This window comes from Apodemus sylvaticus, chromosome 7, assembly GCF_947179515.1.
Source record: "Apodemus sylvaticus chromosome 7, mApoSyl1.1, whole genome shotgun sequence".
NCBI classification, from domain to species: Eukaryota; Metazoa; Chordata; class Mammalia; order Rodentia; family Muridae; genus Apodemus; species Apodemus sylvaticus.
In genome coordinates, this window is record NC_067478.1 from 61,729,527 (window position 1) to 61,744,871 (window position 15,345).

Genomic DNA, 15,345 nt, shown 5'->3' on the forward strand with positions numbered 1-15,345 from the left:
CATCACCTCTTTTGGAATCTTCATTTATGAAACATGGGAGATCTATTGCTTTTACTGACACATAGTATTTTTATACATTTATTGATACAGTATAATAATTCAGTCCATATGCATATTGTGCCATGATTAGCATTTCCAATGGCTCAGCATTTATCATTTCTATGCAATTTCATTACTTATTTTTTAATTTTTTCAAAACTTTGTGGTGTGTGTGTGTGTGTGTGTGTGTTTACATCTGAGTATGGGTGCCAGTAGAGATACATGTAGTTGTGAACTGCCTGACATGGGTACTAGAAGCCAAGCTCAGGTCTTTTGAATGAGTAGTCCCCTCTCTAAATCACTGAATCATCTCTCCAGCCCCCTAAGACTTACTGAAGAACTGTAGCACTGAGGACAGTGTGATATTAGAGACAGAATAGGCCTTTGGTCAGTGGAACAGAATAGAATCCAAAAGCAGATCCCATAGATGTAGCCAGCATTGTAATTACAAAAGCAATTCAGTGGAGAAAAGATGGAGTCTCAACAGACTCTGTTAAAACAGACTTCTGTTTGTCCCTAAACTCAAAGCAAAACTTTCCACCTGGTAGAAACTAACTCGCAATGGAACTTGAGTTTCTAAATTATTCCATAATCCAGGACATGTTAAGCCAGAGGCTGCTCAGGAGAGTGGAATATTTGCAGGAAAAAATGGGTTTACTTTATAAGTTCTGAAAATAGAAATACATGTAAAACAATACCAGGGGCTCTGATGTAATCCTATTGGTGTCAGTTAAAAAAAAAATTAAAATATATGTATTTCAAAGAATAGAACTTGGGAAAGCTACTCAGGCCAAATAGCTTTTTCACCCTTTACTGGAAAGTAGAGATTTTAAGTTTAGGCACATTTTACTATCTGTAGTATTTGAAAATAATCAAAATATACCAAGGCTGTCCAGGGCAGTCTGACTGGATAATCTTGTTCCTTGAAGACTGCTAGAGAAGGGTCCTGAAAACGGTATCAGTGTGGTCTTCTTGCTGTCTGAAACTTTATTGTCTCTCATGAATATATCAGAAGATAGTCTAAATTTCTTAAGGGAACCATTAGAGCCTTTGAGAAATCAGACGAGTAATCAGAAGCATGGCAGGGAGTCTACCTTTCCTCATCTCTGGATATGTTTTATTCAGGTTTTATAGCGAGAGCTTGTGGGATAGGCCTCATGGAGATCACAGCCTTAAATAGTCGCTTGATCTCTGCCGGAGGTGGTTGATGGAAATGGCAGACATTCATACGCACGTGTGTAGCACCCAAGCCCATGCCCCTCTCTGTTCCTCCCTAGAGCTGTGACGGAGAGCATCAATCAGCTCATCATGCTGTGCACTCAGCAAGCTCCCGGTCAGAAGGAGTGTGACAATGCCCTGCGGGAGCTCGAGGTGAGTGTCCTGGCAGCCCATGCAGATGGGTGACTCTGAGCGTGGCCACAGGCCTCTTCCCTGTATACTGGGGGACTTGTCTCTCTTCCATCCATGCTTCTGTCTCTGCTAGGTGGGAGGAGCTAGAGAAAATGGCATTTTGTAGTATTTTCACCAGGATTTCCTCCCTTTCCTATGAGACCAACATGTATTTTGCTTATTAAGGGATTTTTCAACTCAAACAGGAGGTGGTGTTGAGTGTAGGCTGCCAATGAACAGACTTTGCCTACAAACTATTACAGAGATTATTGTTGGATAACCGATAACCAGGAGAGAAATAGAGGCTGGAGAGGCAACCCAGTTGGTAAAATACTTACCATACAACAAGGAGCACCTGAGTTCTAGCCCCAGACCACACAGAGAAGTTTCTCATGGTGGTGGAGGAAGCAGAGACAGGCAGAGCCATGAGGCCTCTGTGTCAGACACCCTGGCCTACTTGGTGAGCTCCAGGCCAGTGAGAGACCTCTTCTCACAAAACAAAGTTGATGCACCTGAGTACTAGCACCTGAAGTGGACCTCTGGCTTGCACACCATGTACACACATCTTCACACAAGCAAACACACACAATTATTTCCACATACATTTTTTTCTGCTCCATGCAGGGGACACACTGGAGGAGGTCAAGGGGTGCATTTGCACCTTTCGTAACTCCTATCGGTACTTGTGCATACCTTTTGACTTATATTCATGGTGGGTGTTTATATCTGAAATTACGCATGTTTCTCACAGACAGTGTGTACGCAAAGAAATCCATTGTGCCAACTCGTCTGTAAAGCAGTCCTTACCTACCCAGATCTGATTGGAAGGGCCTAGGATATCTCAGTAGACGTAGATTGTTCCAGTTGTCTTCATGTCTGGCGTGGGTCTAACTTACTGGGAATACCCATAGCAGCTTCTAAATTCTTGGTCAAGGTCATGATGGAAGTGATAGGCAGAGTTGAAGTGAGATGGGGTCCAATAGGGCAGGACCAAAGCATCTGAACAGTATTAGGAATGGTTCTTACATGGTGTTCTAGTATGCTTTCTGTTGCTGTGATAAACACCATAACCAAAAGCAGCTTGAAGGAGGAAGAAGCTGATTTGGCCGACAGTAGCCTGAGGGAAGCCCAGACAAGAACCCAAGGCAGGAACTTGAAGCAGAAACCACTGAAGACCACAGAATACTGGCTTCCTTCCAGGCTCATGCTCTGATCACCTTTCTGCTCAGCGCTATATACCTAGTAATGGTGCCACTCATGATGGGCTGGGCCTTCCTACTTCAGTTAGCAATCAAGAAAATGCCCCAGTGATTTCCTTACAGTCCTGTCTCATAGAGGCAATTCTTTAGATGGAGTTCCTTCTTTCCACATGTGTTGGGTTGACAACCAACATCAGCCATCACACGAGGGCCGTTCACTGCATTAGCATGTTCATTTGCTCATTTCACCTTTCATTGTGTATGACACATATATGTAGCTGGTCTAAATAAGATTTGTTAGCCTGGGTACCCTGTGCTTAAAGGCTTCTCAGGATTACTGGCACTGAAAACATTTTGGTTAGCCAAGAAGAGGCTTTCAGTGAAATGAGCTCCTGCCTTGTGCAGCTCTTCCTGTGTTTTTGAATGAATTCGTATCAGTGATTCCTATTACCCCAGGTGCACCCTTTAGAATTCAGCTCTGTTGTCATTTTGTTGACTGTCTCCTGAGGCTGCTGACTGCTAGTGTGCAGTCTCTTGATGATGAACACATTCAAGGATCTGTCCCCAGGCTGTCAGTCACAGGAAGAACTCCTCATGGGTAGTGATCCAAGGTCCTGAGGAAAGCTGGTGATGATTTTTACTGATTTGAAGAGACAGAAAAACTGACCTCGCCCCGTGTCCTGAATGGGTACCTAAACAAGAATAGACATTTTCTCCACTTCTCAAATCAATAACAAATGAATCATCCCAGTGGACCGCCCCTGGGGATTACCTTCTTCCATGTACTTCCATTAGAAGGCCCCAGAATTGAAATATTGAGAGTTCTTCTTAACCAGTACAAATGTGCATTTGCAGTGTAAGCTCTTCAGGGTTGCCTGAATTGTGTTAGCCAACAATGAATATATTGCTTTGAATTAACTTCAAACTTTCTTCTAAAAGTCCTCCTGTAGCCCAGTGTGGTAGCACATGCCTTTAATCCTAGCATTTGGGAGGCAGAGACCGGGCCAGCTTGGTCTACAAAGTGAGTCCTGGACAGTCATGACTTTTTTATACAGAGAAACTCTTGTGTTAAAAAGAAAAATTCTTTAAAAAAGCCCTCCTATAGATACGAGACTCCTCCCAACTGAGCCCCAGCCCTGGCAGCAGTGACCCCAGGCCCCGGCCCCTGTAGTCACTGTTTTGCTGGCAGGGAATCTGCAGTCTTGACGCCCTGGTCTGAGTTTCTCCTATGACTCTAAATGATTGATCGATTATGGCCCTAGTCCTAGTCCAGCATAGGTAGCAATGGCTGGACTTGGCAGTGTGTTTTCTTCTGTTCCTCTGGCTCATTTGCTAAGCTGTGTTCTCCTTTGTAGACTGTCAAAGGGATGTTGGAAAACCCGAATGAGCCTGTGAGTGACCTCTCTTACTTTGACTGCATTGAGAGTGTGATGGAGAACTCCAAGGTAAGCCGGTCTGTTCTAGTTACTCTTCTCTCTGCTGAGGCAACATACCTACCAAAGCAGCCTAAAGAAGGAAGGCTTCCTTTTGGTTTAAATTTGATGGTCTAGCCTGACAGCTAGATCATGAGACAGTCAGTCTAGTCACACTGCATCTGCAATCAGGAAACAGAGTGTGTTCAGCTCAATTTCACCTTTTTACAAAGTTTAGGACCCCAGCCTTGTGGATAGTACCACCCACACTGGGTTGTCCCTCCTTAATCAACCCAGTCTGGAGACCCCATCACAGACATGCCTAGAGCCTTATTTCCTCGGTGATTATAGATCCTGTCAGGTAGACAATTTTAACTGTCAACTGTCTGTGTCAAAACACGGGCATTAGCGCTGCTCCTCAGTGGGAAGAAACAGAAAGGGAAGAACTGAGAAAGGGCATCTGCCTCACCCCTGGGTGGCCCGATACGGTAAAACCTTGTCATGCAGTGTACTCAAGTGTTCCTCCACATTCGGGGTCTCACAGAACCATGTGGAAAATTGTGTAAATACCAGGTACCAGACCCACCCCCATGGTTTGAAGTCTGCATGTTTCTGGGGTTCCCAGTCCTGCCTCTGTGGTCTGGGAACCCTTCTTTGAGAACTATTGCTTATATCATCGAAGATGGGTCTTACGGTGAATCCAGCCCGTGTTTTCTGTACTGGAGGCTGAACTGCTGTTGAAAGTCCTTCTGTGACCCTGGCTTCATGCGTGCCCCTTGTTTGTATTTTGTGTATCTAATCATAGCATTCATGTTTGAGGGGATAAAAGGAGTTTTGAGTAGTCAGAAAGAGAAGTATTTTGAAAACTACAATGGCTTCAAGGTCTTCCTCAGTAAGATCTGATTCCTTGCAGGTTAATTGGGTGACGACGAGAATTAAGAAAAAGCAATAGTAAGAGCAATATTAGGGAGCAATAATGGAGAATTTCCAAGGATCAGAAAGTGCCAGTGATATATACCAGAGTGACCGTTGGCGCTTGAACGTTTGCCACCCATGCACGCTGATTTTCGTCACTTCAGATTTGCCGAACCACCTGTATTCATGATGTCAGGAGGGCTCAGTTTATGTTGGGCTAAGACAAGAATTTCCTCTGTTCAGCAACTTTTCTTTTCTTTCTTTTTTTTATTTTTATTTTTATTTTTTGAGGCAGGGCCTCCTGTAGCTCAGGCTGGCCTTGAACATGCTGTATAGTCAAGCATGACTCTGACTCCCCTGCTCTCTCACTGAGTAGAGTGGTGGAATTACAGGCGTGCACCACCACAGCTGGACCATTGAACCCGAGCCTTCATACGTGCTAGGCTGGCATTCTCACACCTGAGATCCAGCCTAGGAGGGGGTCTCTTCTTAAAGGAGTTAGGGGTGCAGGTAAAATCCTGTGCCTACAAACACTCCCTAGCTACTTTGCTCTGCATATCTTTATGTAAACTCAGTCAATTTATATATAAAAATATTATAGTAATTTATTTTGTTTCCTCTTCAAAATGACTTACTGTCTCAGGAAGAACTCTGTATCACAGAGACTTGATTGACAATGTCATCTCTTGCCCAAGGGTGAATGAACATTTTCTACTCTATAATCTATGGCCCTGGGAAGCACAGACTCTCCTTGTGGCATAGGCCAAAGCCCATAGAAGACAGGGCACCAGATTTGGGGTAGATGTCCTCTGCCCATGTGACCTTCTGTATGATCTTTAGAGGATATCTGAGTTCCCTAGGATGCACACTGACTGACAACCCCTATCAAGCCTTATTTGGGGTCCAAGAAAGGAATGTAGCAGTGCTTTGCAAAACTTGATGAGTCAGTCATGCAAGGAAGAGTGTGCCTTCTACTTTCTCGTTAGAATTTCAAGTCCAGCTCCCAGAATGTGAGCAAATAGTTCTCACACTGGGCCATGTATCCGTAAGAGGCTCTGTGTAGATTATACGTGATGATCTCTGTGTGTTGACTGAACCCCCAGGAGATTCTGATAACCCTTGGGTACAAGGTTTGTACTCCTCTTATGCATTTGTCTTCATCATAGAGAGGTGGTGTGATTCTCTCGAATCTCTCTTGGGTACAGTAAAGGCAAAGATGACAAATGTGTTAAATTAAGTCACTTTGAGTATTAAATCAGCAGGGTAACCTCCGGCAGCCCTGGGTTGGAATAAAAACTCAACGACTGGTTGCTGTTTTGCAGGTTCTGGGAGAGTCAATGGCAGGGATTTCACAGAATGCTAAGACTGGAGACCTCCCTGCCTTCGGAGAATGTGTGGGGATTGCATCCAAGGCTCTCTGTGGGCTGACAGAGGCAGCAGCCCAGGTGAGAGCCCTGTCCACACCTTCTTTCCAGCTTGTGCCCTAGGACATAATACATACTCCTAAGGGAGACCTGCTTCAGTTCTCCCAAGCACTGAGATGGGAACCATGGGGAAGCTGATGGCTTCTGGGTGGGAGGGGCATATAGGCAGAATACCAGCCAGTGCTTCTGGGCGCATGCGGGGAGGACAGTGAGACCGAATGAATACTGCAGACCTGGCATCCAGAGGTCAGAAGCAGCTTTTTAAAGCCAGTGTCTTAGATAAATTGTTCCACAGAGAAGTGTAAGTATTGAGTAATTTAAAGGCTCTCAGTCTTTAGAATTGCACATTAGACACATTCTTTTAGAATAAAAGGAAGGGGGGAAAAAAAAGAAGCCCTATCCTGCAGAGCTAAGACATGATATTGACCACCTTCCTTTGGCTGACCGTGTCCCTTCCAGTCATGATTGTGACTGTATGACTGAAACTTCAAAGATGGCAGCAGTTAGCTCGAAGAGTTTATTATTGATGGTAATAAACCTGGGAGATTTCACTTGCTCAAAGACAAACATCCCCAGTTGAAAGAGAAGATTCCTAACCTTGAGCCTGCCCCTCAGACCACACAAGCTCATCCTGTTAGTTATTTCCTGGTGCATCCAAAGGGAACCCAAAGAAACAGCTTTTCTGCAACAGTCCTATTGGGGAGCAAATTCAATCTTCTCTTTCCAACCTCTCTCCTTCCTTCCTTCCTTCCTTCCTTCCTTCCTTCCTTCCTTCCTTCCTTCCTTCCTTCCTTCCTTCCTTCCTCCCTCCCTCCCTCCCTCCCTCCCTCCCTCCCTCCCTCCCTCCCTCCCTCCTCCCTCTCTCTCTCTCTCTCTCTCTCTCTCTCTCTCTCTCTCTCTCTCTCTCTCTCTTTTCTTACCCATTTTCTGAGTCACCCCATTCTTCTTACTTGATTGCCTAAGCCAAGATTGTAATTGCTATTGGAGATAGTGACCTAGACACGGACCCTCCGGGTTAGGAGACCTTTGGGCAACAAAGGATGAACTGGCTCTGAGGCTCCCGGTGTCAGTTTGCACTGGCTTTCTTCTGCCTCTTCTATTAGCCACAACCAGCTTCACACTAAAGGCAGGCCTCCTCGTGATCATATGATGGCTGCCAGCTGTGCGAGCTGCACCCGTCCACATCCGTGCCCCACAGAAGAGCATCTCAAAGGCTTTCTCTTAAGAACAAGGAAGCTTTGTTCCCTGATGCCTGCAGCAAACTCCTGATAATATGTCAAGTTGGCATAGGCCTGTCTGTCACCATGTCTTCATTGGTGAGAGGGACAAACTTACTTTGGGTAGCTTGCCCTAAGGAGCCCCTGAGCTAGCCAGCTGCCAGTACACTGCGGACCATTGTCTCCCATGGCTCATGGAGGAACCTGGAACCTGAGGTGTGATTTTGCCCTTCCTTTTCTAGGCTGCGTACCTGGTTGGCATCTCTGATCCAAATAGCCAGGCAGGCCACCAAGGCCTGGTGGACCCCATCCAGTTTGCCAGGGCCAACCAGGCGATCCAGATGGCATGTCAGAACTTGGTAGACCCTGGCAGCAGCCCATCACAGGTAACCAGGGAAGGGCGTTTGCATGTGATCTCTTAGGCTTCTCTTGGTGGGTGACGATGGGAGCTGGGAAAATGAGCAGAGAATCCTGTGCTTTCAGGGCTCGCAAACCCAGATGACTGCAGTTGTGCAGATAACAACTGTCCTCACTTCATGAAATGCCTGACCAAAGCAACTTGAGAGAGAATGGGTTCTTTATCTTATAATTCCAGGTTTCAGTCCATTGTGGGAGGGAAATCAAGGCAGGAACTTCAAGGGGCTAGTTCCGTCATACCCACACTTAGAAGCAAAGAGAGACCATGTATGCCTCTGGTCGGCTTGCTTCCTCTGCTCTTACCCAGATCAGCACACAGGAACCAGTGCCTCCTACTTTCAGGCTCTAATTAGGTCATCAAGACAGTCCCCACTGGCATGCCCATTGAGAGTCCCCTTCCCCAGGTGGTTCCAGGCTATATCAGGTTGATGAATGAACTAGCCATCACAATGTCCAGGAAAGTATTGCAAACGTGGTAAAGGCAGGGATATACTTATGTAGAGATTCTGAGAAGCAACAGAAACAACACAGCAGAATTCATGAGGAGTCTCTCAGCCGTTTACTGACAGTTTGTTCTGTGCTCAGCACTAAGTCAGCATAAGTGAGACCTGACCTTTGCCCCTTCGGTCCTTACTCCATTGGGAGTTTAATTGGGATGTGTTGAGAAGATAGAGTTTCATTCTAGTTGCTGTTGCTGTGATAAAACATTCTAAACAAAAATAACTTGGAGGAAGAAAGGGTTTATTTCAGCTTCCATTTCCTAGGTTATGGTCCATCATAGAGGGAATGTCAGGGCTGGAACTCAAGTAGACACCATAGAGGAATGCAGTTTACTGGCCTACTCACAGTTTTATTTTTTTTTTAGGGGGTGGGGGTTGGTATTTTTCAAGACAGGGTTTCTCTGTGTAGCCCTGGATGTCTTAGAACTCTGTAGACCAGGCTGACCTCAAACTCAGAAATCTGCCTCTGCCTCCCAAGTGCTGGGATTAAAGGTGTGCGCCACCACGCCCGGCTCTGCTCACAGTCTTATGCTCAACTTGCTTTCTCATATAGCCCAGGCCCACCTGCTTAGGGACGTGCTGCCCAGAGGTTGGCAATGAAAAATAACCATTATAGGGATATAATTGGAGAAGTGTGACAAGTTTTCTCAGGTCACTTTAGAGAAGATGGCACTGAGTTGAGCCTCAGAGTTGAGGTCAGAATCCCGTAACACAGAAAGGAGCCCGAGAGACATTTGAGGAGCGGATAGTGAGCGTCACATACCTTGGTGCCTCTGGTGTCATGGGGACCTGGTCATATAGGAAAGAAGTACCTACTGAAAAGAAAGAGAAGGGCCTACTATGGGGTACAGAGGTAGCCTTGAGAGTGGCATGCCCACTGTGAACACACCAGCATTCTTAAGGCAGTGCAAAGATCTAAGAATATAGTACCAGAGCTATTTGGATCGCCACCGCCCAGAGTGTCGGCTCAAGTGCACTTGAGCCTGTTTAGCCTCCCCAAAGGGAAGTCTATGGCTTCAAGAGAGTACCTGAGAATGGGGAGTTGATAGATGGTCCCACAGACTGCTAGTCACCGCCTACAGCTCCCCTAGCGGGAGGAGGGAGTGGTGCATCTAGCCACTTACTGTACCCATCCAAACCTGTTCCAAGGAGTTGACCACTAGCAAAATAACTAGTCTAAATAGCAATGGCCTGTGTCTGTGCATGCTGAATTTCAAAGACTTGGCATGAACCTAAATTTACAATATCATATTGCTATTTATAAATTGATTATGATGATTATGATTTTAGATATAGTGAGTTAAATAAATTATATCACTTAAGTTAATTTCTCTTGTTTCTCTACTCATTTTAATGTGCTTACTGGAAAACTTTAAATCAGGTATCTTAGTCCTGGGGGTTCTAAGGACTAGCTGACCATACATCCTTTGAGAGTGGGGCCCAGTACCTCCTTCCCCTTTCTATTTTCATTCTCTCTTACTTCATGTTTCATGTTCTTTCCTTCCTCAGGGTGACTTTAGGCACAGAAGAGCTAGACAAACGAGACTGCCCAGATTCTGGACATGTGGGTTGCAGAGAAACAGACTCCTCTGCACTGACATGTGTGGTCTCCACCCCTAACCCAGCTCCATGCTTTGTAGGTTCTGTCAGCTGCCACTATCGTGGCCAAGCACACCTCAGCCTTATGCAATGCCTGCCGCATCGCCTCATCCAAGACGGCCAACCCTGTTGCCAAGAGGCACTTCGTCCAGTCAGCCAAGGAGGTTGCCAACAGCACTGCCAACCTGGTCAAGACCATCAAGGTAGGTGACTGTACTGCAGGTCGTGTTGGTCCCTGTACAGAGCTGAGAGAGGAGTGTGGCTAAAGCTCTGTCTCCTGAGATTTGTGAGTGGTAAGGTATAGCCCTTAAATCCTAGGTGGGGAGGGGTGGCTTCTGCTTACTAATCAGGAAATATTCACCAGGAAAGCCCAACCAGCTCCACCTCCACTAACCTCCATGGTGGTAAGTAGGGAGCCACTCCCAGTTCTGCAGCTAACAGTTTAGGACCTGAAATTGTGGGCAGGAGATTAGGGTCCTTTCTTAGTGCTGTATATGGGTATAGCCTGTCTGTACTTGGTGTGGTTTTTAGAGGTCTGGTAGGGACTTGTGCCACTGTTGCTGGAGACATAGGACTAAGAAAGAATATGTAGGAGAAAGGCAACAGGAAATTATAAAACAACTGCATTTTTAAAAATCACTTTGGAGCTCAAGAGATGGCCCAGTAGGTAAGTGCTCGCCATGCAAACATGAAGACCTGAGTTCAAATCTCTACAGCCCGTGTAAGAGCCTGACCCATTAGTGCACATCTGTATTCCGAGCACTCATACAGCAAAGGTATACACGTTCCAGTCCATGGGGAGATGAGGTGTTGGGGATGGAGGGTCCTTGCCTTGAGGAAATTGAGTTGGTCAGACATGGATCTTGTAGGTGGGTACTCTAAACAAGCTTGGGCTGCACGCAGAGCAGGCAGCTGACCTTGTGGGAAAACAGCCAAAACCTGGACAGCAAACCACAGGCCCACAGCCCTGTGTCATCTGGGTCCCCATCCCAGCCTTCAAAGGAACATTGCTTTGGGAGGCAAGATACCCGTTCTCTGTGTTACTTGCCAGTGCTGAGAGGAAAGGGACTGTATATGATTTTGTGTGGTGCTAAGGATCAAACCAGTGGCCTTCTGTGCTGAAGTAAATGAAATGAGGACAGGACCTCTCCCAGTGTGGCTGAGGAAAAGGTTTTATTGTCGAGATGAGGGGAGAATACAGCCAGAAGCATCTGGAAGAGTCCAGGCTGAATTGAGCCAGAAGAGGAGAGAGGGCAAGCTGGCCGAGGACAAGAGACAGTGTGGCCGAATTGGCAGGGCTGTGTGCGAGAGAAAGCTTGGGGGAAGGGAAGCAAGCCCCTGGACCAGAGAGACTTGTGTACGGGGCGTGGTGAGAAGAGCAGAGAGGTGCCACAGGTACTGAGTGAGCCCGGAGACCTGTGTGTGCCTGGGCATGCTAGTGGGCACTAGTTAGTCATCTGTCCCGGGTCTTTGGGACCCGGCACTAAGTACTTGCTTTACCACAGAGCGGCACCCCTAGCCTGCCTTCAGTAAAAGGGCTTCCAACCTTACTGCAACTTGACTTTTTCCTTTTTCTGCAAGAATCTCTGTATAGCCCCCACCCAGAAGTCAGTCAGCGTGAGCCTTGCAGAGGCCTAAGGGAAGAGCAGCCTTTGGCCTGCAGCAGCTGGAGGCTGGCTGGTAAAAGCAAGGCCAGTTAGCCCAGTCAGCAGGTCCTTAGCTGTTTCAACACAGAGTCGTTTTAAAAACAAACAAAAGGCCTCTGTGCTTGGAGGATACAAGAAACTCGATGGAAAATGAATAAACATTAAATCCAGTGCCCTGCTGCTCTAGGCTCCTCGAGGCAGCTCCCTGGCCATCCGCGTTGATATCGACAGATAACAAGCTTCTGGTTGGAAGTGTGTATTTTCTGCTTCGTGTCTGTTACCCGGTTTCATGCTCACAGGTCTGCTGTGCGTATCATGCCCATTTTGCTGATGGGAAACCGAGACACAAAGTTTAAGTAACCGTCTAGATAAACCAGCCAATAAATGATTGATGAGAATTCAAGCCCAAGTCGCAGAGCCCCTGTTCTCAGTTCCCTCATGCTGTTGGCCTCCTCAGAACAGAGGGGATGAGCTCATCCCTCCTGCCTGGGGAAAAAGCCAAGGCTGTGTTTACAGAGCTTGGGTGGAAGTCTGGGGGTTGAGGGTAGAAAGGACAGTGTAGTCAAAAGCTGTGATGTCATTGTTGATCGCTGCATAATTAACTTTTCTCAGTTAAAAGTCAGTCACTTTCTGGTCGTTAGAAAGCAGTGCAGGGGAGGGAAAACCTAAGAAACTCCTGCAACCTCCCCTCTCTCTCTCTCTCCTGCTCCCTTTCTCTCCTGCTCCCTCTCTCTCTTGCTCCTTTTGCTTCTCTGTCCTGCTGCTTCCTCACTTTTAAATTCTGATCTGTCTATTAAGATTTTAAGAGTGAATCTTCTTTCACATTCCCCTCACAACATCAATCCCTCTGCAAATCCCTGCAGCAAATGACCTCATGTGATGGTCCAAAAGCTAGGCCTGTGAAAAGCATCAGAGGAGAGCTGGGTGATGGTAATATGGAGCACATAAAGCCTGCCTCCCGTGAGCATCACTGCAAACCAGCATCACTATGAGGGGAACAGAAATGAGCCTGTTGCTGCAGTTTGTCAGAAGGTGCCCAGAGTTTTCAGTCTGCACTGGGTGGCAGGGTTTGTCAGTCCAGTCCATCCTTCAGTGCTGCCTTTCACTCACTAATAAGAAAACGGCAGAGGTTGCATCCTTGGTGCCCCCTGCTCTCTACTAAATGGATTTCCTCTTGAAGGGATGGTTAGGTCTCATGTGCATTAGAACTGAATAGTTCAGTACCACAGCTGCATCCTCCACCGTCCTTGCTCCTTAGTGTGTTTGCTTTGTACCATGAGGCTGTGCCCAAACATTAGCCCAGCTGCCGTACCCTTCCAGTCCTGAAGAAGGGAGAAAACGGGATGCCACTGGGACCTTAGCTCTCTCCTGGTAGCATTCTTTAAACTCCCCAAGCATAGCCCAGCAAGAATGCATTTCAGGCTCTCCTACTAGGGAGGGCTCTCTATCAGTTACAAGGACACTGGCCGACTCTCTGCCCCTGGTCCACACAACGCCCTCTGCCTGTTTTCTCTCTCCATTATGCTCATTACCTAGCCTTGAATCAGATGTGTGGAATGGAATGTTATTTTAAATGTGCAGCCACTCAGGTTTGAGTGCCAAGTGGAAATTATGCAACCCTGGCTTTTGTTTTGCTGAGAAGTTGAAGTTTGGCCTTGTCGTTCACCGCGGAGCGAGTGCTCAGATTTTTGCAATTAGGCAGTTCCAGTGAGTGCCGCAGACACCCGATCCAGCTCCCTCTGATTGAATTTGACTTGGCTGTAAGTATGTTTTCTTGGTCATCCTTATGTTTGGACTGGTAAAGTAGAGTTCTTCAGGCTGGGGAGGGGAACATTCTGGGACATCTTAGGCCTTGCTGCCTTTGATGGTATCTAGGATTTGTAAGGAAGAAGAGAGTTGGAGTCTCAGGTGATGGTTTGACATGACAGCAAGTAGCAGGGTGGCCTGAGTATATTGTGTCGGTTTTTCAGGTGCTAGTTTTATTGTGAAAACAAAGCTGGTATTCAGTGATCTTTAACCCCTTCAGTCCATAGATGTTTTCCCCACATGCCTGTGAGATTAGACTGAAGACATGAGGAGTATCAGGCTTGGGGGTCTGGAATGCTCTTGAATGTGCAACCAAGTAAATTTAACCCTTCGGTGGCTGGAGAGACATTCTGTGATATGAAACAGACACAAGGAAGCACTCGCAGCTGCTCAGCCTTTCCCTGTGGGGCTGACGTGAGCGTCCGTTTTGCTTGGGTTGCCTCAGTCATAGTGACGGAGGTGAACTTTGGAACTTAATAGGAGCTTTACAGATCATCTTTTCTAATGTCAGATGCATCCTTTTGAGGAAATAGCTTCTCCCTTTTGAAAAACCAAAGCAGGTGGGTAATAAGAGGCTTTTGTTGAATCATGTCATTCAGCGCCCTGTCCTATGACTAGCAAGGGACTCTATGAGATGTGCTTTTTATGATCCGTGCTGAGCAAAAGCAGCTGGTCTATGTCTTGAGCCTTGAGATTTATGTCAGGGACACGGGGAGTCACCTTTTCAGTTTGTGTAAGTTCAGATGAGGATTGGTCACCTAAGCGGATGTTTTCTATCCTGTCAGAGAAAGAGGTAGGGAAGGAATGGGCCTAAGTTTGGAAGGATGACAGGAAGAAAGGAAGCCACGCCACTTTAGCGCCCAGGCCATGTGACTTGTGGAGCTGGGGCCCCAGTTCCTCAGACTCCACAGTTCGCTATGGCCTGTGCCTGATTTACTCATCTTCTTGTGCATGGACCATCTGTATCAGGCACCTGTCAGGTGATACCCACCCACCATACCTCCCACTGTGTCCCCAGCTTGCTCTGAAGTTTGCTTGGTTAGCACCCAGCCTCAGGGAGACTGTGATGTTAGCAGCACAGTGAGGTCAGCGCTCTGAGGTAATCCTTTTCTGTGTCACCAGGGCCAGCAGTGTAAATTCAACATTTGTGAGTACCAGAGGGCAGTTAGAAGTGGGACATACATGCGAGCAAGAAGTAGCAGGCAAGATTAAGGTCTCCAGTGGGTCTAGAAAAAGACTGAATCCAAGTGGTTTGTTGGGTAAGGGGAGAGTGGTAGCCAGAGCAGGCCGTGCACCAAAATTACTGAGGATGGGAAGTGAGCAGGCCCATGGAAATTCCTCTGAAAATATTAGCATTGTGGCTATGTAATTATTATCCTAAACTGCCAAGGCCTGGCTGGAATGCCGGTGTTATTCAGAAGTGCCCTTCAGACCTGTTGTGCCTGCCTTCCTGCTTTACTGAGGAGCAGACCACTCCTACCTCAGGCCCAGCTGGTCATATAATGCCAGTGCCTCTGGGTGGTTCGTTCACTAATTGTCTAAGTAGGTTTTTCTATATTGCTCATAAGGGTTAAATTGAAAGTTTAATTGGTCATTTAACAAGGACATTTGCATTCTTCGGCAAGCATAGCTGCTTCCGCCTTGTCTCCCTCTGCTAGAAGACAGTGCGCCTGCCATGCTTCACAGGCTGCGTTGTCCCTGAAAAGGCAGGTCAGTGTCAGAGAGCCTTGCTCGGCATGTATGCCAGGCCACGTCCTAGACTCTCACCAGGCTGGCCTTTAA

General features: G+C 46.9%; 1 protein-coding gene across 2 annotated transcripts in view; it reads left to right on the forward strand.

Moving 5' to 3' along the window:
- Positions 1-15,345, forward strand: part of Tln2 (talin 2) — a 414,048-nt gene that overhangs the window by 327,478 nt on the left and 71,225 nt on the right. Inside the window, exons 33-37 of one of the 2 annotated variants that reach the window (XM_052187919.1) lie at positions 1,317-1,410; positions 3,983-4,072; positions 6,277-6,399; positions 7,838-7,981; positions 10,153-10,314. In XM_052187919.1, coding sequence (XP_052043879.1) covers positions 1,317-1,410; positions 3,983-4,072; positions 6,277-6,399; positions 7,838-7,981; positions 10,153-10,314 — 613 coding nt within the window. Of the gene's footprint in view, positions 1-1,316; positions 1,411-3,982; positions 4,073-6,276; positions 6,400-7,837; positions 7,982-10,152; positions 10,315-13,469; positions 13,518-15,345 lie in introns of those variants that run through there. The other variant, XM_052187920.1, reaches the window with a different exon arrangement.